This window comes from Scyliorhinus canicula, chromosome 2 (genome assembly GCF_902713615.1).
Source record: "Scyliorhinus canicula chromosome 2, sScyCan1.1, whole genome shotgun sequence".
In the NCBI taxonomy this organism is placed as follows: Eukaryota; Metazoa; Chordata; class Chondrichthyes; order Carcharhiniformes; family Scyliorhinidae; genus Scyliorhinus; species Scyliorhinus canicula.
The window spans coordinates 150,627,543-150,651,607 of NC_052147.1; the positions used below are offsets into that span (position 1 = coordinate 150,627,543).

The following is a 24,065-nucleotide window of genomic DNA, read 5'->3' on the forward strand; positions in this document are numbered from 1 at the left end:
GGAATCAGTCTGATAAACCTTCGCTGCACTCCCTCTATAGCTAGAACATCCTTCGTCAGATAAGGGCCGGGATTCTCCCCTACCCGGCGGGGCGGGGGGTCCCGGCGGGATGGAGTGGCGTGAACCACTCTGGCATCGGGCCGCCCCAAAGGTCAGGAAGTCTCCGCACCTTTAGGGGCCAAGCCCTCACATTGAGGGGCTAGGCCAGCGCCGGAGAGGTTGGCGCTTCGCCGGCTGGCGTGGACGGTCTTTGGCGCCACGGCAGCTGGGACCGAAAGGACTTCGCCGGCCGGCGTAAGTATGCGCATGCGCCGGAGCGTCCACGGCTGCTGACGTTATACCGGCGCATGCGCAGGGGAGGGGGTCACTTCCGCCTCCGCCATGGTGGAGACCATGGCGAAGGCGGAAGAAAAAGAGTGCCCCCATGGCACAGGCCCACCGGCCGAACGGTGGGCCCCGATCGCAGGCCAGGCCACCGTGGGGACACCCCCCGGGGTCAGATGCCCCCCCCCCCCCCCTCCCCAGGACCCCGGCGCCCGCCCGCGCCACCAATCAGGTAGGTGGTTTAATCCATGCCGGCGGGAGAGGCCTGTCAGCGGCGGGACTTCGGCCCATCGTGGGCCGGAGAATCGCCACGGGGGGGGGGCCCGCCGACCGGCGCGGCGCAATTCCCGCCCCCGCTGAATCTCGGGGGCGGAAAATATGGGACATATGTGGGTGCGTGATTGACGTGGGCCCCGGGCGATTCTCCGACCCGGTGGGGGGTCGGACAATCCCGCCCCAGGAGACCAAAACTGCACACAATATTCCACGTGTGGCCTCATCACCACCTTCTCAAGGCCAACTAGAGATGGGTAATAAATTCTGGTCTAGCCAGAACAACCCACATCCTTTTAACAAATCATTACTAAAAAGACAACCTGGTGAATGTTACGTTGTTTGTGGGGGCTTGCTGAGCACAAATTGGCAGCTGGGTTTTGCACATTACATCATTGACTGTACTTCAAGAGTTTTAAAGCACTTTCAGCCAGCCTGAGGTTGTGGAAGGTACATTAGAAATTAGTCTTTTTAATAATTATCCAAATAAGTACCCAATAATTTTTTTCCCCAATTAAGGGGCAATTTAGCATGGCCTATCCACCTACCCGGCACATCTTTGGGCTGTGGGGGTGAAACCCACGCAGACACGGGGAGAATGTGCAAACTCCACACGGACAGTGACCCAGGGCCGGGATCGAACCTGGGTCCTCAGCGCCGAGACAGCAGCGCTAACCACCGTGTTGCCCATAAGAGTGTTTGATACTCAATCTGGACTCGAGCATCCTATCCACACAAACTAGAAAAGGCTGAAAACCTAACTTCTGCCATGGGTGGCACGGTAGCACAGTAGTTAGCACTGTTGCTTCTCAGCGCCAGAGACCTGGGTTCCATTCCCGGCTTGGGTCACTGTCTATGTGGAGTCAGCACGTTCTCCCTGTATCTGCGTAAGTTTCCTCCGGGTGCCCCAGTTTCCTCCCACAAATCCTGAAAGACGTGCTGTTAGGTGAATTGGACATTGTGAATTTTCCCTCTGTGTAGCCAAATGTGACGACTCGGGGGCTTTTCACAGTAAATTCATTGCAATGTTAATGTAAGCCTACTTGAACACTAATAAAGATTATCATGCACCTCACCCCCTTGGCCAGTAAGAACACTTTTGTTTCAATGCCAACTCCGACTTTGAATGTTTTTTCTTCCCGCCTCCTCCTCACTGCCCCACCCCTGGATGGGTTTCTGGTTTTGAGAGAAAGTCACCACAGCTTCCTCCTGCCAGTAAAGCAATCTGATATTATGTTTTGCCTCGGTTGTTCCCACACAACCCTCTGGCCAACCTATCAGAAAGGCTACCCGCATCTTTAAGTCTCTCAACAGAGAACCTCAAGTACGGAGATGTGCTCCCACCCCCCCGACCACTCTGTGCACATTCATGGTCAATCTTCCGGCCTCGTTACATCTTGCTCAAATAAAACGAGGCTGGTGAATAGCGGGAGAGGCCAAAACGAGATCCGCACCAGGCACCTAACAGTTTGTGATGCAACCGGCCGGCTCCCATTGGCAAAATCAGGATTTCGCCGTAATGTGGCGAGAAACCAATTATCAACACTTAAGCCCCATTTCCATACAATTAATGAGAGCCACCCATTATCCAATGGCCTCCTGTCATTCAGCGGCCTCCCCAGCAAGTGGTCACACTGGCACCGATTAGTACTCCTTTTCAAAAAGGCGAACCTGGCAGAAGGGCTTCTGTGGGGAGCCGAAGAGGTGAGTAGCCATCTTTACTCACAGGCAAAGAACCCGGGGGTGCTGGGCCTGCTGCCCTAGTGCTCGGTGGGGGGTGGGGGACCCTCGGCTGAGGGTGGAGGACACTCGGCTGAGAGTGGGGACCCTCCGCATTTGTGGGCCACCATGGAAGGGTGGGCGGGTGCTTGGGGGGCACCACCATGTCAACCCCTAGATTATTGATATGGGGATTGACACTGCATTTGTTACTGATTATTGTTTATTGTTGGGTGTAAATTTGGGAGAAAATGTGAAAAAGGAGAATAAAAATATTTTAAAAAAAGAAATGTCAACCCCTGGATCATTTACCCGATCTAGGGACCCGATCTTGTCCCTGCCCTTCTGCCCTAATGGTCACCCATAATCCTCACCGACTGCCGAGGCCTCTGGCCTTGCGGCTGAAGGTTTAGCCTCTGGGGAATTGGCTATCGTGGTTAAGTGAGCACTTCGCACAACCCAAGTGGATTCCCGTGGGTAGGCGGACTATGTAGCATGTGGGAGTCATTGCCTAGCATCCCAATCAGACCCCGATGCCTGGACACTGTGCCTGAACACTGTGGGAGGCAACACCACACACGCAGCAGCCAATATCCGAATACCCATGGGACACAGCTCCGGGGACATGTCCACGGTCAGAGGGTGGGTGGGTGCCACGGGGAGGGGATCAGCACCAGGTCCAGGTGACGTTGTGAGCCGGTGACCAGGATACAGGGTCTGGGATATGGTGAGGGGGGCCCGTTGCGGACGGATGTGTGAGGCCAGGGTGTTCTGGGTAGAGGAGTGGGGGGAAATCAGTGGAGGAATCAAGGGTCCTGGGGTGGGAGCCACCAGCCTGTTTTGTTTGTTCTTTTGAAAATAAATTTAGAGTACCCAGTTCATTTTTTTCCAATTAAGGGGCAATTTAGCATGGCCAATCCACCTACCCTGCACATCTTTGGGTTGTGGGGGCGAAACCTACGCAGACACAGGGAGAATGTGCAAACTCCACACAGACAGTGACCCAGAGCCAGGATTGAACCTGGGTCCTTGTGCCGTCAGTCTAGCACCCTTTCCCAATGCCTTGTAAATATTGAACGCTATTGCAGGGATGTTGGAGCAGAGGTTGCCCTAGTGGTGCTGGTGCTACGCGATACGGCCAGACGCCGGAGAAGGCGGCAGCAGCAGTGTCTGCCGATGTTCGACCCCTCCCCACACCCCGAGGCCCCAGTCACCCATCAGGCTAGGGAGGGACCGGGGGGGTGGGAGCAAAGTTCAGGGTGTACAGGCGTTGCTGGTCTTTTTGAACAAATGACAGCGCGTGCTGCAGCAGGTTCGCACACTTGGCACCACAGGGCGGAGGACACCCACTCCCGGTGGCCATCAGGGTCACAATAGCCCTGAACATTTACACCTCGGGAACATTCCAGGGCTTGAGTGGGGACCTGTGCCGTATCCGACAGGCCACAGGTGCACCCAGCAGGTCACGAATGCCCTGTATGCCAAGGCAGAAAACTACATCGTCTTTGATATGGACCAGGCTCAGCAAGATGCCCGGGCCTCAGGATTCGCCGCCATCGCCAGGGTGCCCCTGGTCCAGGGGGTAATAGATGCCATCACTTTACCCTGCGCTCACCAGGCCATCTGGGGGTACCCTACGTTAACAGAAAGGGGTTCCACTACCTCAACGTACAGCCCGTGTGCAACCACCAGATGAAGATAATGCACTTGTGTGTACGCTTCCCGGGGAGTGTGCACAACAGCTACATCCTGGGACAGTCGGTCACTCCTGCCCTCTTCGAGGAGCAGCCCTGGATGGGTGGCTGGCTCTTGGGGGATAAGAGATATCCGCTGAGGACCTGGCTAATGAAGCCAGTGCGGAGGCTGGAGACCGAAGCAGAGACCTGGTACAACGAGGCCCATACAACCACCTGGGCTGAGATTGTGCGGTGCATCCGACTCCTCAAGGTGCGGTTCCAACTCCTCAATCGCCCTGGTGGTGCCCTGCAGTACACCTCCCGGAGTATCGCCCGCTTTGTGGTGGTCTGCTGTGTCCGCCACAACCTGGCACAGGAGCAGGGCAACAAGTTGGGGGGTGGTGATGAGGAACATATGGCTACCGCTGAGGAAGACAAGTAGGAGGAGGATGAAGATGAGGAGGTCAAGGATGATATGAGACAGTGTCGGACCAGCAGGGGCTGGTGGACAAGGCCGGGGAGGAACCGGAGGCCCAGCCGGAGTCTGCAGGACAGGCGGCAGCGGTGAGGGTCCTGCAAGCCTGGAGGGCCAGGGAGGCCCCCATACTCTAGGATGCCCATTTCATCTAGGTCGTGGCCTGGTCCGTCATCGCAATCTTACCCACCCACCACCCAATTTCCCACCGTCGGCGATGCTCCTCAGTGACTGGGACACTTCCTCCCAGTGACTGGGCCATGCTTTGCAGCGCCTCAGCAATGCCCACCTGAGACTGGAACAGCCTCTGAGAGCTGGACATGGCCCACGGAACCTCATCAAGGTCAACCTGGCACTGGGTGGCATCCCCCAGCGAGGTCGACATTCTGCCAAGACCCTCGGCCATGGCCAACACTGACTGAGCGATACCTTGGACACCTTCACTGGTGCCAACATTGTGCACCAGGCTTTCCACTGCGGTTGCCACCCGAGCAGTGATGGCCTTGGGCTTTTCACAGTAACTTCATTGCAGTGTTAATACTTGTGACAAGGAGAGTAGGAGGGATAAATAGGTGGGTAGTGTCGATGGGAGAGGAACAAGCTTGTGCAGTATGGTTCGATTGAAGTATTCATTCTATGTTGATGTTTGCACATTTTTGCCTTTTTTGCTTTCTTTTTGTTGTTGTCTGTAACTGTTTACAATGCCGAAAAATACCTCAATAAAATTGTTTGTTAAAAAAAAAATACTTGTGACAAGAAAAATTATTATTAGCGGGGGGCTGGCGAGTTGCGGTCCCGGCAAATCAGCTGGCGAGACGGCATTTGGGCGCGAAGCCCATTTGGCCTCGTTACGTTTAAAAAAAAATTTTGAGTACCCAATTCATTTTTTCCAATTATGGGGCAATTTAGCGTGGCCAAACCACCTAGCCTGCACAGCTTTGGGTTGTTGGGGGGGGGGGGGGGGGGGCATGGTTACACAGTGGGTTAGCACAGCTGCCTCGCGGCGCCGAGGTCCCAAGTTCGATCCCGGCTCTGGGTCACTGTCCGTGTGGAGTTTGCACGTTCTCCCCGTGTTTGCGTGGGTTTCGCCCCCCACAACCCAAAGATGTGCAGGCGAGGTGGATTGGCCACGCTAAATTGCCCATTAATTGGAAAAAATTAATTGGGTACTCTAAATTTATTTTTAAAAATCTTTGGGTTGTGGGAGCGAAACCCACGCAAACACAGGGAGAATGTGCAAACTCCACACGGACAATGTCCCAGAGCTGGGATTGAACCTGTGACCCCAGCGCCGTGAGGGGAGGCTTCGTTAAGTTGACCAATTAACGTTGAGTAACGTTGCCAGCCTTCCTGGGCCGTGCGCTGGGAAGCTCCTGGCAATTCCCGCTCCCCACCACACTGAGAAATGTTTCTGGAGAATCGCGCCCTCAATCTCCAAATCATTCTGTTTACATCACTAAAGAGCAATGCGAACACGCGAATTAAGGCCAAATGGTTCTCCATGGCTTTAGCATGTATTAGCATGGATAGTGGGTTGTTTAACTAACAGAAAACAAAGAGAGGGGATAAATGGGTGTTTTTCTAGTTTCCAATTTGTGGCTAGTGGGGCCACAATTGTTTACAATTTACATAGATGATTTTGAGTTGTAATGTGCCATAGTTCGCAGATGACACTAAAATGATGGGAGAGTAAAGTGTGCAGAGGACATAAAGTCTGCAGAGTGATGTAGATAGTTCAGGTGAGTGGGCTAGGAACTGGGTGTCCTCGTGCATGAATCGCAAAAAGTTGGTTTGTAGGTGCAGCAGGTGATTAAGAAGGCAAATGGAATTTTGTCCTTCATTGCTAGAAGGATGGAGTTTAAAAAAACAGATGTTATTTAGCAGCTCTATAGGGTGCTGGTGAGGCCACACCTGATGTATTGTGTACAGATCTGGGGCGGAATTCTCCGACACCCCGCAGGGTCAGAGAATCGCCCGGGGCCGGAGTAAATCCCGCTTCCACCGTGGCCGAAATTACCCGCCACCCGGGAATCAGCGAGGGCGGGAATCACGCCCCGCCAGTCGGCGGGCCCCCCGCAGCGATTCTCCGGCCCACGATGGGCCGAAGTCCCGCCGCTGTCAGGCCTCTCCCGCCAACGTGGTTTAAATCACCTCTGTGCCGGCGGGATTGGCGGTGCGAGCGGGACCCCGGGGTCCTGGGGGGGGGAGAGCGGGGCGATCGGACCCCGGGGGGTGCCCCCACGGTGGCCTGGCCCGCGATCGGGGCCCACCAATTGGTGGGCGGGCTTGTGCCGTGGGGGCACTCTTTTTCTTCTGCCGCCGCCACGGCCTCCACCATGGTGGAGGGAAGAGACCCCCTCCACCGCGCATGCGCCGGTGGTGTCGTCAGCGGCTGCTGACGCTCCGGCGCATGCACGGACTCACGCCGACTGCCTTTCGGCCAGCCCCGACGCCGATCGGCGTGGCGCCAAAGGCCATTGGCGCCAGTCGGCAGAGCGGGAGCCACTCCGGCGCGGGCCTAGCCCCTAAAGGTGCGGAGAATTCCGTGTTGGCACCACTCCGCTACGCCGGGACCCCCTGCCCCGCCGGGTAGGGGAGAATTTCGCCCCTGATCTCCTTACTTGAGAAAGGATATGCTGGCACTGGAGGGGATGCAGAGGAGATTCACTAGGTTGATTCCGGAGTTGAGAGGACTGGATTATGAGGAGAGACTGAGTAGACTGGGACTATACTCATTGGAACTTAGAGGAATGAGGGGGGGATCTTATAGAAACATATAAAATTATTAAGGGAATAGCAAAGATAGAAGCAGGGAGGTTGTTTCCATTGGCAGGTGAAACTAGAACTAGGGGGCATTGCCTCAAAATAAGGGGGAGCAGATTTTGGACTGAGTTGATGAGGAACTTCTTCACCCAAAGGGTTGTGAATCTGTGGGATTCCCTGTCCTGTGAAGCAGTTGAGGCTACCTCGCTGGATGTTTTTAAGGCAAAGATAGATAGATTTTTGAACAGTAAAGGAATTAAGGGTTATGGTGAGCGGGCGGGTAAGTGGAGCTGAGTCCACAAAAAGATCAGCCATGACCTTATTGAAAGACGCAGCAGGCTTGAGTGGCCAGATGGCCTACTCCTGCTCATAGTTCTTATGTTTAGTTTTCCATTTAACCACACAAATTGGGAGCAGGAGCAGGCTATTCAGCCCTTTGAGTCTGCTTTGTCACTCAATTGGATCATCGCTGATCTGATTGTGAGCTGAAACTGACTTTCCTGCCCGTCTCTCATCTTCTTCTTAAATGGGAGATGCTTTATCATTAAAATGTGGCCCACCTAGTTCTAGTCATTCCCACAAGGAGAAACATCTTTGCAGCATTCACTCTGTCCAGTCCCCTCAGGATTTTACATCTTTCAATAAGATCATCTCTTATTGGTCTAAACACCAGTGGATACAGGCTCAGCCTGTCCAATTATTCCTCATAGGATAACGTTGAATACATTCAGGACTTTGAAGGCACAGCCAAGATGGTTTGAAGTGCAAGGAATGCAGGGCGATGGGAACATCACCACCCCACGTTACCCTCCATCCTGACTTGAAACTATATCACTATTCCCCCATTCTCACTGGGTCAATATTCCTGGCACACCCAACCTCATTGTTTTATTCTTTCACATGATGTGGGCGTCGTTAGGTGGGCCAGCATTTATTGCCCATCCCGAATTGCCCTTTGAAAAGTGGTGGCAAGCTGCCTTCTTGAATGGCTGCAGTCCATGAGGTGTATGTACACCCACAGTGCTGTTAGGGAGGGAGTTCCAGGATTTTGCCCCAGTGACAGTGAAAGAACGGTGATATAGTTCCAAATCAGGATAGTGAGTGACGTGGGGGGGGGGGTTTTTGAAAGTGGAGCCCTGGTGAGTTGCTGCAGTGCATCTTGTAGATGATACACATGACTGTCACTGTTTGTGGTATTAGAGGGAGCGAATGTTGAAGGTGGCGGATGGGGTGCCAATCAAGGGGAGCTGCTTTATCCTGGATGGTGACGCTATGGGCGGAATTCTCCGCAAGGCCCGACGCCGTCGTGAAACCTGGAGAGGTTCACGACGGCGTCGGAGGCCGCTCCTCGCCCCCAATTCTCCCCCCCCCTCGGGGGGCTAGGAGGGCCGTGCCGTAAATCTCGGCCGCGGGGTCTTGTCGCTGGCGTCAAGGCCCGGCACGCCGAGAATGACATGGCCGGCACGCCTAGCGACGTCAGCCGCGCATACGCAGGTTGGCCGGCGCCAACCCGCGCACGCGCGGTTGCCGTCTTCCCCTCCGCTGCCCCGCAAGACGTGGCGGCTTGATCTTGCGGGGCGGCGGAGAGGAAAGAGTGCGTCCCTTTGAGACGCCGGCTCGACGATCGGTGGGCACCGATCGCGGGCCAGTCCCCTCCCGAGCACGGTCGTGGTGCTCACTCCCCTCTCCGCCCCCCCACAAGCCACAAACCAGCTTTTGGCGCCATGTTCACGCCGGCAGTGTGGTTGCCGCCGGCGTGAACCAGTCGGGAACGGCAGGCCGCTCGGCCCATCTAGGTTGGAGAATCGCGGATCGGCGTGAAAAACGGCGGTCCGCAATTCTCTGAGCGGCGTGTCGCCATTTTGGGGGGGGGGGTGGGATAATCGCGGGGGGTGCCAGAGCAGCCCTCCAGAGATTCTCCCACCCGGCGTGGGAGCGGAGAATCGCGCCCCATTTTTGAGTTGTTGCAATTGCACTACGGGAATACTTTACCACATAGATTACAACAGGTGAAGAAGGTGATTCGCTGCTGCCTCATGTAGGGCAACCAGCAATGTGTGATTAAAACTGGTCCTGCAGGCAGCACGGTGGCCTAGTGGTTAGCACAACCGCCTCACGGCACTGAGGTCCCAGGTTTGATCCCGGCTCTGGGTCACTGTGCGTGTGGAGTTTGCACATTCTCCCTGTGTCTGCGTGGGTTTCGCCCCCACAACCCAAAGATGTGCAGGGTAGGTGGATTGGCCATGCTAAATTGCCCCTTAATTGGAAAAAATAATTGGGTAATCTAAATTTATTTTTTTTTAAACTGGTCCTGCCAGTAAAGCTCCCATCCTGAGAATGAATTTGTAAAAGGTCCTGATTATTTTTTTCACCTGCCATCAAATCCCAATGACCTTGGCAACAATTTCTAATCATGAAATGGTACAGGTTGGCCATGCAGAGTTGGCAGGTAGAGAACAACTCCAGCAAAACATGGGTTACAAGAACTTACGAAGCCAGCTCGGAGACTCAATGATGGTGGTCCAGGAGGACCTGGAGATCCTCGGGGTCCTATTGGTCCTGGCAAGCCAGCCAAGCCAGGTTGACCTGGAGGCCCATCCTGTCCTGGGGAACCCTGCAAACAGAAGGTGAGAAGTTACAAAATGAATAAATGTGAGGGTGAAATAATGTTCGATCAGAACCAGTACAACCGTCTTGATTTTAAAAAAAATCTGTTAAAATTTGGGTTAATTTTTCTACTTCTTTAAAACCATATCAAAGGTGACTTGGTGGGCAGCGCTCTCACTTTGGAATCAGAAGCTCACAGGCTCAAGATCCACCCCTTCACAAAATTGTCACAATACAGAAAGAAGCTGTTCAGCCCATCATGTCTCTAAGGGCTCTCCTGATTAGCAATTTCCATGGTGCCATTCTCCCGCATTCTGCCCTAACCCCACAAATTCTTCTTTTTCAGAGAATAATCCAATTCCCGAGTGCCTCAATTGAACCTGCCTCCACCACACGCTGTGTGAAATGGATTTTTCTTTTGTTGCTTCTGCTTCTTTTGCAAATTATTTTAAATCTGTGACCTCTTATATAGATACATAGAAGATAGGAGCAGGAGGAGGCCTTCTGGCCCTTCGAGCCTGCTCCGCCATTCATCACGATCATGGCTGATCATCCAACTCAATAGCCTAATCCTGCTTTCTCCCATAGCCTTTGATCCCATTCTCCCCAAGTGCTATATCCAGTCGCCTCTTGAATATATTCAAAGTTTTAGCATCAACTACTTCCTGTGGTAATGAATTCCACAGGCTCACCACTCTTGTGTGAAGAAATGTCTCCTCATCTCTGTCCAAAATGGTTTACCCTGAATCCTCAGGCTGTGACCTTTGGTTCTGGACACATCCATCATAGGTAACATCTTCCCTGCATCTACCCTGTCTAGTCCTGTTCGAATTTGTTCTGGAGCTGTTCATGAGAGGGAACAGTTTCTCCTTATCTACATTGCATTGACCCCTCCTCTCTCACAAATCTCTTGGCCTTCTTTTCTCGAAGGAGAACAGTCCCAACCTCCCCAATCTATCCTCATAACTGAAGTTTCTCATCCCTGGAACCACCCTTGTAAACCTCATCCACACTCTCTCCAATGACTTCACATCCTTCCTATAGTGTGGCGCCCGGAACTAGACGCAATGTTCCTCAGTTGAGGCCGAATTAGTATCTTGTATAAATTCAACATCACCTCCTTGTTCTTGTTTTTTTCTTTAGTTCATTCTTGGGATGTGGACATCAATAGCTTGGCTATGCTAGTATTCTTTATCCCTATTAATAAAGCCGAGCATACGGTTTTCTTTATTAACTGCTCAACCTGTCCTGTCGCCTTTAATTATTTATATACATATACACATAGATCCCTCCGCACATGCTCCTTACCACCCTTTAGAATGATACCCTTTATTTTATATTGTCTTCCCATGTTTTTCCTACCAAAATTAATCTCTTCACATTTCTCTGCATTGAACTTTGTCTGCCACTTTTCTGTCCACACCCATCAACTTGTCTACGTCCTCCAGCATAACAATCCAGGCTGAGGGAGTGCTACACTGTCAAAAGTGCTCTCTTCCGGATGTGTTTTTAAACAGATGCCCTGTCTGGTCTCTCAGGTGAATGTAAAAGATCCAGTGACATTATTCTGAAGAGAAGGAGGGCAAAACGGATCACAAATTAGGCATAAATTTCTCCTCAGCACTGATATGCAACTGACTCAAAACTATTCAGCACACTTCATGGAACAGAACACTGCAAAGGCAAACACAATCAGTCCCTGGTAGGAACAACAGAGCATGCAACTACTTATTGCAGTACATAGGGAGGCGAGAAAAAAAAGTGGTAGAAAGAGAGAGAGAGAAAGAAAATGAGATCGCGAAAAAGAGTGAGAGAGAGTGTGAGCGAGAGTGACAGATATAAAAAGAGAGGGAACGAGAAGGAGAGAGTGAGATAGAGAGGGTGAGATAGAGAGAGGAAGAGAGAGTGAGTGCGAGATATACAGAGATAAAGAAAGAGTGTGAGGTGAGAGTGAGAGAGATAGAGAGAGGGTGAGAGTGGGAGAGAGATAGAGCAAAGAAGAGAGTGTGAGTGAGAGTGAGAAAGATAGATAAAGAAAGAGAAAGAGTGAGGGAAAGAGAGAGAGGGTGAGAGTGAATGAGGGTAAGAGAGATAGAGAGAGAAAGGCAGAGTGAGCGTAAGCATGAGTGAGAGAGAGATAGAGGGATATGGGGAGCAGGTAGGGAAATGGAGTTGAATTCCAAGATCAGCCAAGTTCTCCTGTCTGATAGTCAATGTGTTAATGTCACCCATGACTGTAGGCACACACCAGACATATCATTCTTATGACATCCGAGTACATTTGATGTTCCATCGATGGGTCAGAGAAATTCAAATACATGGTCAGGAAGCTGGTGATGCTTCCCATTCCTTGGTACACTTGTCCCTTGAGGTGGTAAAGAAATAACATCTGGGTTGTAGGGTTCAACAGATGTAACTCAACTGAAATTATCTGTAACCCATAATCAGCAATTTCTTTGTTGAGGCCCCATATTTAATCTGAAGTTGAAGTTAAAACCCTCTCAAACCCTCTCTCCGGCGAGGATAATGGTAACTGAATGAAGGAAGCAGGTCCCACTACTAAAACTTTGGACACTGTGGATTGGACCCGTCTTTATCTTCGAGTGACAGAAGTGTGGGCTATGATTTGCCGAGCCCTCCATATGATTAGTGAATGGAAATTTTCTCGTGAGTGGCAACTTCCCTTGTCCCAGCGACAGACTATATCAACTCTGCTTCAGCAGCCGGCCAATACAACATCCCCAAGATTCTGGGTTAGTCCAACATGCAACACAGACAATTATCCACTCTGATACATACAATGATCCAAATGGAGGAGCAGTGCTCGAAAACGTCAATAACTAAGGAACAAGAGAACAGAATGAGCTCTGAATGGAAGAGAGAGAAGTAAGCATGGGAGGAAAATAGGTCAACTGCAGCATGTGATTGGTCAATTATCAGAGTCACACCTTAACAAGACACCTACCGGGGTGAAGATTTGTAACAATGAAAAATCCAGCTACCATTCCATTTTAGTACCGCATTACCTTCTTCACATGGTTATCTTTATTCGTTTAACTTCCCCATGGGACTCATTGGTAGCTGCCTCGCCTCAAGAGTCTCCTGAGGTGCTACGTACAGATCCCAACATCTAGCAGAAAACCTAGGTTGACACTCCAATGTAGTACTGTTTGCCGTTGTCGTTTCCGGTACCTAGGTCGACGCTGGGGGTCCAGCCAGTTTCATTCCTTTGTGGTTTCTTTGCAGCGGTTCGATACAACATTGCAGAGGGGCAGTTAAGAATCAACCACATTGCTGTGGGTCTGGAGTCACATGTCGGCCAGCCCGGGTAAGGACGGCAGATTTCCTTCCCTAAAGGACATTAGTGAACCAGATGTTTTTTTTATGACAATCGACAATGGTTTCATGGCCACCATTAGACTTTTAATTCCAGATGTTTCATTGAGCTCAAGTTCCACCATCTGCCATGGTGGGATTCAAGGATTACCCTGGGTCTCTGGATTACCAGTCCATTGACAGTACCACTGCGCCACCCCCTTCCAATAGATAATTCACGAGAAACTTCTTTACTCAGAGCGAGGAGAATGCAGAACTCGCTCCCACATACCATGGTTGAGGCAATTAGTATGGATGCATTTGTGGATAAACACATCAGGGAGAAAAGAATAGAAGGATACGCTGATATGCTGTGATTATGTGAGATGGGAGGAGGCTTGTGTGGAGCTGTTGCACCGAGGGCCTGTTTCTGTGCTATTTATGCTGAGTAATTTGATGCAAGTCTTTCCTATTAATGAGAAAGTTAACAGACTTCTTCCCTCACTGACAGCTAAGCCCAAAACTTTTTCTATCATGAGATGGTTGCCCAGCTTTGGAAATAGTGGTAATGTCATTGAACTCACAATCCAGACCTGGGGACATGGGTTCAAATCCCACCACGGCAGCTGGTGGAATTTAAATTCAGTTAATAAAATCAGGAATTGAGAGGTAGCCTCAGTCACGGTTAACTTGACAACTATCGTCGATTGTCATAAAAACCCATCGGGTTTGCTAATCCCCTTAGGGAAGGAAATTTGCCGTCCATACCTGGTCTGGCCTAGGTGTGACTCCAGACCCACTGTAATGTGGTTGACTCTTAACTGCCCCCTGAAATGGCCGAGCAAGACACTCCGTTCAAGGCAATTAGGTATGGGCGACACCCACAACTCAGAATGAATAAAGGACAAAAACACTGAAGGGGCAGGAAATCTAGACCTTCTGTTTCCCAAACCTACAGCCTCCAGCCATCCACTGAACATCTGGGGTCATGAACCATGGCCTAGTAGTAATGAGGTCTTACCTTAGGCCCCTGCGCTCCCGGGAGACCCAGGTCACCAGACTCGCCCTGAAAATACAAGACACGATTCATCAATGGACAGAACAGGAGCAAATCCGAACAAGCCTTCATGTCACTGTCAAACCTAGGTGACATACCTGCATTCCTTTCTCCCCTGGCACTCCTGGTCGGCCATCTTGTCCAGGTGGCCCACTAGGCCCCTGAAAGGAAGGGAGAAAAGAAAAAAGGATCACTATGGCAACCCAGTCAGGCATTAGAAAAATAAATAAATCAATACCGTAATTTAAATGAGCATCAGGGTTGGAGTGGGAGAGGGGCCTGCTTGCTGATGTTGGAGTGAAGGAGACAAATGTCGAAATAACACAGGGTGCTGAGGATGTAAAAAGCGGTTTATATCAAAGTGGAAAAGGCAAATCCTCTGCACGTCATGGGTAAGAAAATTCCAAGATAGTGTTTGGAATGAGGAAACTCTGAGATTCGATGATACTTTAAATCAGATATTGAGCTGATGACTTAATAATAGCGCTTGCTTCTTTCAAAGATAGTTATCACAGAATCCCTACACTGCAGGAGGAGGCCATTCGGCCCATCGAGTCTGCACCAACCCTTCGAAAAAGCACCCCACCTGGTTCCAATCTCCACCTCCACTCCCCTACCCCTGTAACCCACCTACCCTTTTGGATACTAAGGGACAATTTAGTATGGCCAATCCACCGAACCTGCACAACTTTGGACTGTGGGAGGAAAGCGGAGCACCGGGAGAAAACCCACACAGACACAAGGAGAAAGTGCAAATGCCACACAGTCACCCGAGGTCAGAATCAAGCCTGGGTCCCTGGTGCTGTGAGGCAACAATGCTAACCACAGGGCCACCCAGTGTAGGTGTAAGGGTTGACCACTGTTTTTTGTGCTGTTCGTCTGGCCAACCTTTCATCTACCAACCTTCAAAAATATCCGCTCACCCAAAATTCCACCTGTCCCAGTCCTAACTTGCACCTGGGAGGGTATTCCCCGGCCCACTGGCAAGATCTTCCAGTCCCGCCATAGTCAATGGACGTTCGTCTTGCTGCCGCAGCAGAGGCGGTCGCCCCAGGACTGGAAAATCCCGGCCCAGGTCCCATTCACCCGCCAGCCCCGTGCTCGCTGACTGACACCAGCTCACAGTTCCTCAACACCATCGATCTAATATGTTCATCCCTGGTTTCAAATCCCTCTAGGGCCTCCTTGCACCTCTATCCATCTCTCTAACCTCCTCCAGCTCCACATCCCTCCATGATTTCTGCGGCTCACCAACTGTGGCCTGTTCAGCATCTCCCATTGCCTCAGCCCCATCGGCAACCGGGCCTTCAGCTGCCTCAGCCCCAAGCTCTGGGATTCTCTCCCCATATCTCTTCACCTCTCAACCTCTGCCTCCTCTTTAAGATGCACTTTTAAACTTACCTAAGGGGCTGATACTGATGTAACATCTCCTTATGTGGATCAGTTGTCAAATTTAATTTGTTAACGCTCCTGTGATGCACCTTGGGACAATTTTGCTACATTTAAGGTGCTATATGAATGCAAATTGTTTGGTTCCACTGAATGTAGGAATTTTAGATATATAGTATTTTAGGTATTTGGTGCAGTAAGGGTTAAAAGCCTGGGTTACTGTGTGTGTGACTGCAGCAGTCATGGTGCAGTAAGGGTTAAAAGCCTGGGTTACTGTGTGTGTGACTGCAGCAGTCATGGTGCAGTAAGGGTTAAAAGCCTGGGTTACTGTGTGTGTGACTGCAGCAGTCATGGTGCAGTAAGGGTTAAAAGCCTGGGTTACTGTGTGTGTGACTGCAGCAGTCATGGTGCAGTAAGGGTTAAAAGCCTGGGTTACTGTGTGTGTGACCGCAGCAGTCATTGTGCAGTAAGGGTTAAAAGCCTGGGTTACTGTGTGTGTGACTGCAGCAGGAGTGTTTTAAAAATCCTAGGCCTTTTGGAGACAGCGGTGCAATTAAAGCATCGTAAAAGTCTGGGCTAATGGACTGTTATAACCCTGCAAAGTACTCATCCAGCAGGGGATGATTGTTCACTAGTGCTGATTGGGTTGTGAGTTAACCAGCACTAGTCACCAAGATGTGTGACTGGGTCCTGTGTAAACACTGCTGTTATGCTGAATAAGTGTCTTTCTTATGAACTCTTCAGACCCCTCTTTGGTGTTTACTTCATGGACTTTTGTTTATATTAAGAAGGTTACCGAGGGAGTAGATAATTAGAGACATTGGGCTCGAATGAACAAAAACAACCCCAGAGTCCCATTTTGGGCACCAATATCGGGGCTTTCATGACTCCTACAGTGCCGAAAACAGCCTCTTAAACAGGACTTTGTTTTTTGGGGGAGCTCAGTGAGGAATGCCCCACTGAGACCGCACTTACCTCACTTCCTGTACTTACGAGCTGTGCAGGAGAGACATTTAAAAATGGCTCTCCAATTTCTTGACCACCTCACCACATCCTCCAGACCCCACCCCCAATATACCTCTTGGGGGTCCTCGAGCCCCCCCCCCCCCATTCACCCCACCTCTCAAGGACATTGCACCCCTGGGCCCGATCTCTGGAACGGGCAACCTGGCACCACCAGCCTGGTATCCTGGCGATGGCCCTGCCAGCTTGGCATGTGCCTGTATTGCACTGCCAGGGTGCCAGGCTTGCAGTGCCAAAGTACCCGGGTGCCTGCGTGAGTGCCATGGTACCACCATCCCAGAGCCCAACCTTCCGGGGGCTCTGTTACCTGGGAGACCCCTGCCCAGGTGCTGCTACACCTAAAAGCACCACAGAGCAAGGTCTCCCTGGCACAGGCGTTCCATACCGGACCTCAGGATAATCAGGAATAGACATTTTAAATGAGCCTACTGGCTTGTTAGAATATGTTAATCTGAATCTCGCCCAGTGAGGGCAAGATCCAGATCACAATGTTTTGCAAGATCTTGTCAGACCTCATGAGGCTTTGTGTGCATTGCAAATCTCGCGAGAGGCCTCTCGTGTGATTCAATGGCCTTGTCTAGTCACCAAGTTGGGTGCGACGAGATCGTTCGATTGTGCCCAGTGTGTTCAGCTTAGTAAGGTGAGATAAGTAATGGGAGGAGCCAGAGGCTGAAGCAGTTTCTGGAGGTTCAGGTCATTTTTGGATCTGTCTGTGAACAGACTAGCTTATTCTCTCCCAGTAGAACATAGAACATAGAACAGTACAGCACAGAACAGGCCCTTCGGCCCTCGATGTTGTGCCGAGTAGTTTAGATCAAAAAGATTTTTTGCCTGTAAACAGAACAGAGGTTTTGAAAAGGCAAGACTCTGTAAGCTGTTTCCTGAAGGATCTCTCTCTCAAAGTGGTTTTTCCAAGACATCTCTTTACAGCAGTATCCCGGAATCTGCTAACTGCATTTAAAAGTAGATTGTGACCTGAGATGTGTTTTGCTTGAATGGAGATAAAAGATAGCAGTTAGGATTTAGTATTTGGATAGAGCTGTGAGGAAAGCCTATGGTGTGCTAGCTTCCATTAGCAGAGGGATTGAATTTAAGAGCCGTGAGGTGATAATGCAGCTGTACAAAACCTTGGTCAGGCCACATTTGGAGTAGTGTGTGCAGTTCTGGTCACCTCATTTTAGGAAGGATGTGGAAGCTTTGGAAAAGGTGCAAAGGAGATTTACCAGGATGTTGCCTGGAATGGAGAGTAGGTCTTACGAGGAAAGGTTGAGGGTGCTAGGTCTTTTCTCATTAGAACGGAGAAGGATGAGGGGCGACTTGATAAAGGTTTATAAGACGATCAGGGGAATAGATAGAGACGACAGTCAGAGACTTTTTCCCCGGGTGGAACAAACCATTACAAGGGTGAATGGTGGAAGATATAGGGAGGATGTCAGAGGTAGGTTCTTTACCCAGAGTGTAGTGGGGGCATGAAATGCACTGCCAGTGGAAATAATTGAGTCAGAAACATTAGGGACCTTCAAGCGGCTATTGGATAGGTACATGGATTACGGTAGAATTATGGGGTGTGGATTAATTTGTTCTTAATCTAGGACAAAGGTTCGGCACAACATTGTGGGCCAAAGGGCCTGTTCTGTGCTGTATTTGTCTATGTTCTATTTCATTGTTAAGCGTTCTTTAAGGGGTAATTTCAAACAATTTTCTTGTGTATTGTGAAAGATATTTTAATGCTGTGTTAGTAATAAAGGTTGTTTTAATATATCATATCCCTATTTGTGCTCGGAATCACTCCTCGAGTCTTACAAAATTAAATTAAAATATTGGGTTTCTGCCAGTATCCTAGCAACTATTGGGGGTCTGGTCTGGGGTCATTATACAGATATTTTCAGCTTGCAAGCCCAAAATGTTTTTAATGTCCTCTGTTAAAATAAACTGGGATAAAGTGAGACTCATAAGTCCGAATGCTGGTTGGTTGAAATAACACGGAAAGTGCTACAGAATAGTTGTTGTTAACATTTCACTTACCGGAGGTCCCAGTAATCCGGTCAGACCAGGTATCCCATCTGCTCCAGGTGGTCCAGGGGTCACTGTGCCGTTCATACCAAACACTCCAGGACGACCGGGAAGACCAGGGAGTCCGGGTGGCCCAGGAGGCCCAGGCAGTCCCTGAAGGATAAAATAGAATTAATCTTTCCATTTTCACACTCTGTCGTTCACTGAGCTAAAGAGGGGAGGGGAGAGGAAAGGTCCAGGTTAGACAAAACCCTTCAAAAGGTCCAGGGGTTTCAAGATCACACAGACAAAGTTGCATTTTGAATATGAAAGTCTAGTGAAGTAAACCACTCTCCTGGATTCTCTAACCAGTGGGATTTGCCCAACTACAAAATGTACATGCGGGTCATTTATATCATGGCTGTCTGTGGGAGCTTTCTCTGCACCAATGGGCAGCAATCAGCCTCCACACTTTCAGCTGTTTTGGGGGAATTGCGGAGGACACAAAGGACGGGATTTTCCCATCGGGAACCCAACCTCAGGAACTTTCCCGGGTTCCTAAGCCTGACTATTTTGGTACCGTCCGCTGGCTTAATTTTACCAGATGCAGCCAATTGGCGAGCAAGGCACATATTTGGCCAATGCAAGGGGCCAAAATGGAGCACCAATCGAGGGACAGATGGCACTCACCTGAAGGTCCAAACAGCCTCCTATAAATAGCAGCTAGTGCCACCTCAGGGATCAGAGTGCAGAGGAAATGCCTTTACATCTGCTTCATACAACCTTTCTACTTCTTTAGACACAATTCTGCAAGATCAGGTAATAGCGCCCTGTCCTCCTGCCTACAATGCATTCCCAAACGCGTGACACGCAGGGGACCTGGGCGTTCCTAGCTTTCCTATCAGGAAATGGCCGGGAATTGAGGACTTACCAGCTTTAATTGGTTAACTCCCATGGACCGATGAATGGACAGACAGGTAGCCTTTGCCATTGGGAGCAGAAAGCTGCACGGAGGCGGGAATACGTTGAGCAGCCAAGTTGTCAGTGCTTCACCTTCAGGGAGCTGGGAAATTCCAGGAAAGTGTTGCTATACAAATGCAGATACTTTATTCTCTTTCTCAGCAGCCAGCTCCTAGCATCGTTTTCTGTTAGTTACCCCTTTTAGGTATTGTGGGAGACCATGGAGGTTATGGTAGCACAGTGGTTAGCACTGTTGCTTCACAGCACCGGAGTATCAGGCTCGATTCCCGGCTTGGATCACTGTCTGTGTGGAGTCTGCATGTTCTCCCCGTGTCTGCGTGGTTTTACTACGGGTGGTCCAGTTTCCTCCCACAAGTCCCGAAAGACGTGCTGGTTTGGTGAATTGGACATTCTGAATTCTCCCTCTGTGTACCCGAACAGGTGCCGGAGTTTGGCGACTAGAAGCTTTTCACAGTAACTTCATTGCAGTGTTAATGTAAGCGTATTTGTGACACTGATTCAGATTATTATTATTACCTGCCTCAGACACAAGGGGCTGGATTCTCCATTTCAGGGACTGCTATTGTGAAAACTGTGGTCTTTTACGCTAGACAAACTGGCGGCAAAAGACCACAAATTCACAGCCCTGCAGGGGGCTAGCAGGGAGACGTTGCGATGCACGCAGCTCCAGCTGCCGATACGGCCCCCCGCACTTCCGGGTCAGAGGTCGCGCATGCGCACAGCGTTGTCCTCCAGTGGCCACGCCGTGCTCCATGGCGGACTCAGACCGTGGACTTGGACTACCGAAATAGTGCTCCCGATCGGCCGCACGCCTGACCCGGACCGCCTGCTCAATATTACCCCAGTCCCGAATTACGCCCCCCTGTCCTCCGATCGCCCCATCCTCGACTGTGGTGGCCGCGGACTGAGTCTGCAGTCGCCTCACAAATTTCCCAAACAGCTGGGACCACATTAGAAATACACCATTGGGAATTCGGTTGGTCGGGGGCGCAGAATAGCGGGGCGGGCATCTGGCAATGACCTCCGGTGGTGGATACTCTGCACGGCGTACTCTCCGAGTACACCACTTTTCGGGGGCGGAGAATTGCCGAACCGGCGCTGGTCCCAATTTCATGTGGGAAACTAGATTCTCTGCCCTGTCGCCGAACGCGATTTTGGCATCAGGGTGCGGAGAATCCAGCCCAAGGAACTTCATTCCTGCTCCTTCAAATTCATTTGCATGCAAATAGATCTCAGTCAAAGCCATTCTGCTAGGCATCTGAGGCTGTCACCTCTTAAGACCCGCATAGCACAATCCCAAACTGCCATTTTGACCTTGGAGTCTAATCGTGTAAACCTCCTGGAAAGAGTGCACCTACCCGAATGTTTTCTAGGTTGCCGCCAAATCCGGAACCTTCCATATCGAGAAAGGTCTGGGGAAGAAAAAAAGGTGGTGAAAAGGCACATTCTTGCTTGGCATACACTCTGTCTGGAAGTTTAATGCTCATCAAAGGGCGAGTGGACATTTGGGTGGGGGCGACTTAGTAGAGCTGAATCTGCGAGTGACAAAGGGAATCTATTAGGGCAGCTTACAGGAGGGCTTGTGAATTAATTACCGTTACACATTGACTGTTTACCTCACTGAGTGAATGTACGCAAATGCTTGGCAAATTCTGTAGAGTATGACGAAGAGGGAATTTTCACAATAGCTTCACTGCAGTGTTAATGTAAGCCTACTTGTGACAATAAGAAAGATTATTATTATTATACACAGGAGGGAGTTAGAAGGACAAAGGGGTCAGATTTTTGGGACTGGTCTTGCTTTCACATTTCCTTTGCTCCTACAAACCGCTTCCTAGCGTTATTTGGAGTGCAAAAACTCAATAAATCAGAGTGCCATGGGACAGAACTCTCGCCCCAATAGAGTGCTTGCAAACACCAGTTGAACTGAGTAGCCAGGAGCAGCTTTGTCAGGTCAGAGGACAGGGCAGCATGGTGGCACAGTGATTAGCACTGCTGTCTCTCAGTGCCAGGCACCAGGATTCAATTCCGGCCTTGGGGTACTGTCTGTGTGAAATTTGCACTTTCTCCCTGTGTCTGCGTGGGTTTCCTCCGGGTGCTCCAGTTTCCTCCCACAGTCCAAAGATGTGCAGGTTAGGTGGGGTTACAGGGATAGGGCAGGGGAGTGGGCCTAGGTAGGATGCTCTCAGAAGGGCGGTGCTAACTTGAGAGGCCAAATGGTCTCCTTCTGTACTGTAGGGATTCTATATTAATGTAAAAGAAGCTGCACCTGAATCTTGGGAAAACGTGGAACTCCGTCCCTAACAGCACTGTGGATGTATCTACACCACATGGTCTGCAGAGGTTCAAGAAGGGAGCTCACAACCAGCTACTCAAGGGCAATTCGGGATGGTTGGTAAGTATTGGCCGAGCCAGCGATACCCACATACCATGAATGGATTAAATGAAAGAACGCTGAGGCATCGAAAACCTCTGGGACATGGACAACAAACGAAGAGACTATTGTTCAGCTGAATATATTTGAGGCTTTTCCACATAGACAGAAAGACTAATGAGCAAGTGGTGGAAATGGCTGGAGATAAGAGGAAATTAGTGCAGAACATCAAAGAGAGCAAGATACAATACTCCAGTCACATCATTAGAGCAGAGAATAGACAAGTACTGCAGAGGAAGATTGAGGGAAAATGTAGGAGGTAAAGCAGAGGAGGAGAAAATAGATGATGGATATAATGGACTGGGTGCAGCTGAGCTATGGGGATGTGTAAGTGGGCAGGCAGAGGTGGGGGTCCATGACCGTCAACCTTGTGGGAGAAAGGAGGATGAAAGGAAATGTCAGCGCACTGCACTCAAACACACTCATTAATAAACAACGCAATGCAAAGTCAAGCTATCAATTCTTATTGGTCTGAAACCTTCACCGATCCCTGTTAGGACATCTGAAAATGGCTGGAAAGGATTGCAAAACCATCAGTAACTAGAAAGGATCTTAATGGATGGGTCTACAGTCACTGTGGAACGTAGCAACATAAAGAAACTGGCTTGGCTGCATCTCAAAATGGAAAATCATTTATGTTAATTGTATATCAACTAGAATGATTATTATATCCAGGTGGAGAGCATTAATGGGGTTTCACTTGAGCATGCATAAAGAGATGCTCACTGAAACTGGGATGAAGTTGAGTTAAGGGGAACATGTTTGTAATGTTTTACTCTGCAAATAAATGGGCGGCACGGTAGCACAGCGGTTAGCACTATTGGCTCACAGCGTCAAGGGTCCCGGGTTCGATTCCTGCTTGGGTCACTTTCTGTACGGAGTCTGCATGTTCTCCCCGTGTCTGCGTGGGTTTCCTCCGGGTGCTCCGGTTTCCTCCCACAAGTCCCGAAAGACATGCCGTTAGGTGAATTGGAAATCCTGAATTCTCCCTCTGTGTACCCGAACAGGCGTCGGAATGTGGCGACTAGGGGCTTTTCACAGTAACTTCATTGCAGTGTTAATGTAAGCCTACTTGCGACGATAATAAAGATTATTATTAAACGTTATATTGTATGGTCTCCCTCTGTCACTGGCGGGTCGGATGCAGGCAGTTAAAATGAATGTGTTGCCGCAATTTCTGTTTATTTTTTAATGCCTAACGATTTTCCTGCCAAAGTCTTTTTTCAGGGAGATTGAGGGGAGGATTACCTTGTTTATATGGGGAGGGAAGGTGGCCAGAGTGAGGACGGTGCTGCTACAGAGGGGAAGGCAGGCAGAGGGTTTGGGTCTCCTGAACCTGATGTACTACTACTGGGCGGCGAATGTGGAGAAGGTGCGGAGCTGGGTCAGAGGGGTTGATTCCCAGTGGGTCAGAATGGAGGAGAGTTCGTGCAGGGGGTCGGGACTGAAAGCAGTAGCAACAGCGCCGCTCCCGATAGCTCCGGGGAAATACTCAGGGAGTCCGGTAGTAATAGCTTCATTGAAAATCTGGAGGCAGTTTCGCCAACACTTCAGGTTGGGGGCAGGGTCGAGGGAAATGCCAATCCGGGAGAACCACAGATTTGAGCCAGGGAGGTGGGACGGAAGCTTTCGGAAATGGGAAGAGAAGGGGATTAAGACACTAAAAGATTTGTTTCCTCGGGGTCGATTTGCAGGATTGAGGGAGCTGGAAGCGAAGTATGGGCTGGAGCAGGGAGAAGTGTTTACCGGCCTCCACGTTGTTAGAGGAGGTGCTGACGGCAAGGGGACTGGAGAAGGGGACAGTGTCAGCGGTATACGGAGCTATGTTGGAAAAGGATAAGGCACCACTGGAGGGGATCAAAGGGAAGTGGGAGGAAGAGTTGGGAGAGGTTATAGAGGAGGGGGTCTGGTGTGAGGTACTCCGGAGGGTGAATGCCTCCACCTCGTATGCGAGGTTGGGGCTGATACAGCTGAAGGTGGTGTACAGGGCACACCTCATGAGGGCGAGGATGAGCCGATTCTTTGAAGGGGTAGAAG

At 50.3% G+C, this 24,065-nt stretch overlaps 1 protein-coding gene across 1 annotated transcript in view; it reads right to left on the minus strand.

Moving 5' to 3' along the window:
- LOC119962280 (collagen alpha-1(XVIII) chain-like) overlaps positions 1–24,065 on the minus strand; it is a 126,211-nt gene that overhangs the window by 81,205 nt on the left and 20,941 nt on the right. Inside the window, exons 8-12 of the mRNA XM_038790268.1 lie at positions 20,953–21,006; positions 18,647–18,787; positions 14,308–14,370; positions 14,174–14,218; positions 9,722–9,844 (exon numbers count right to left, since the gene is read on the minus strand). Coding sequence (XP_038646196.1) covers positions 9,722–9,844; positions 14,174–14,218; positions 14,308–14,370; positions 18,647–18,787; positions 20,953–21,006 — 426 coding nt within the window. The remainder of the gene's footprint in view (positions 1–9,721; positions 9,845–14,173; positions 14,219–14,307; positions 14,371–18,646; positions 18,788–20,952; positions 21,007–24,065) is intronic.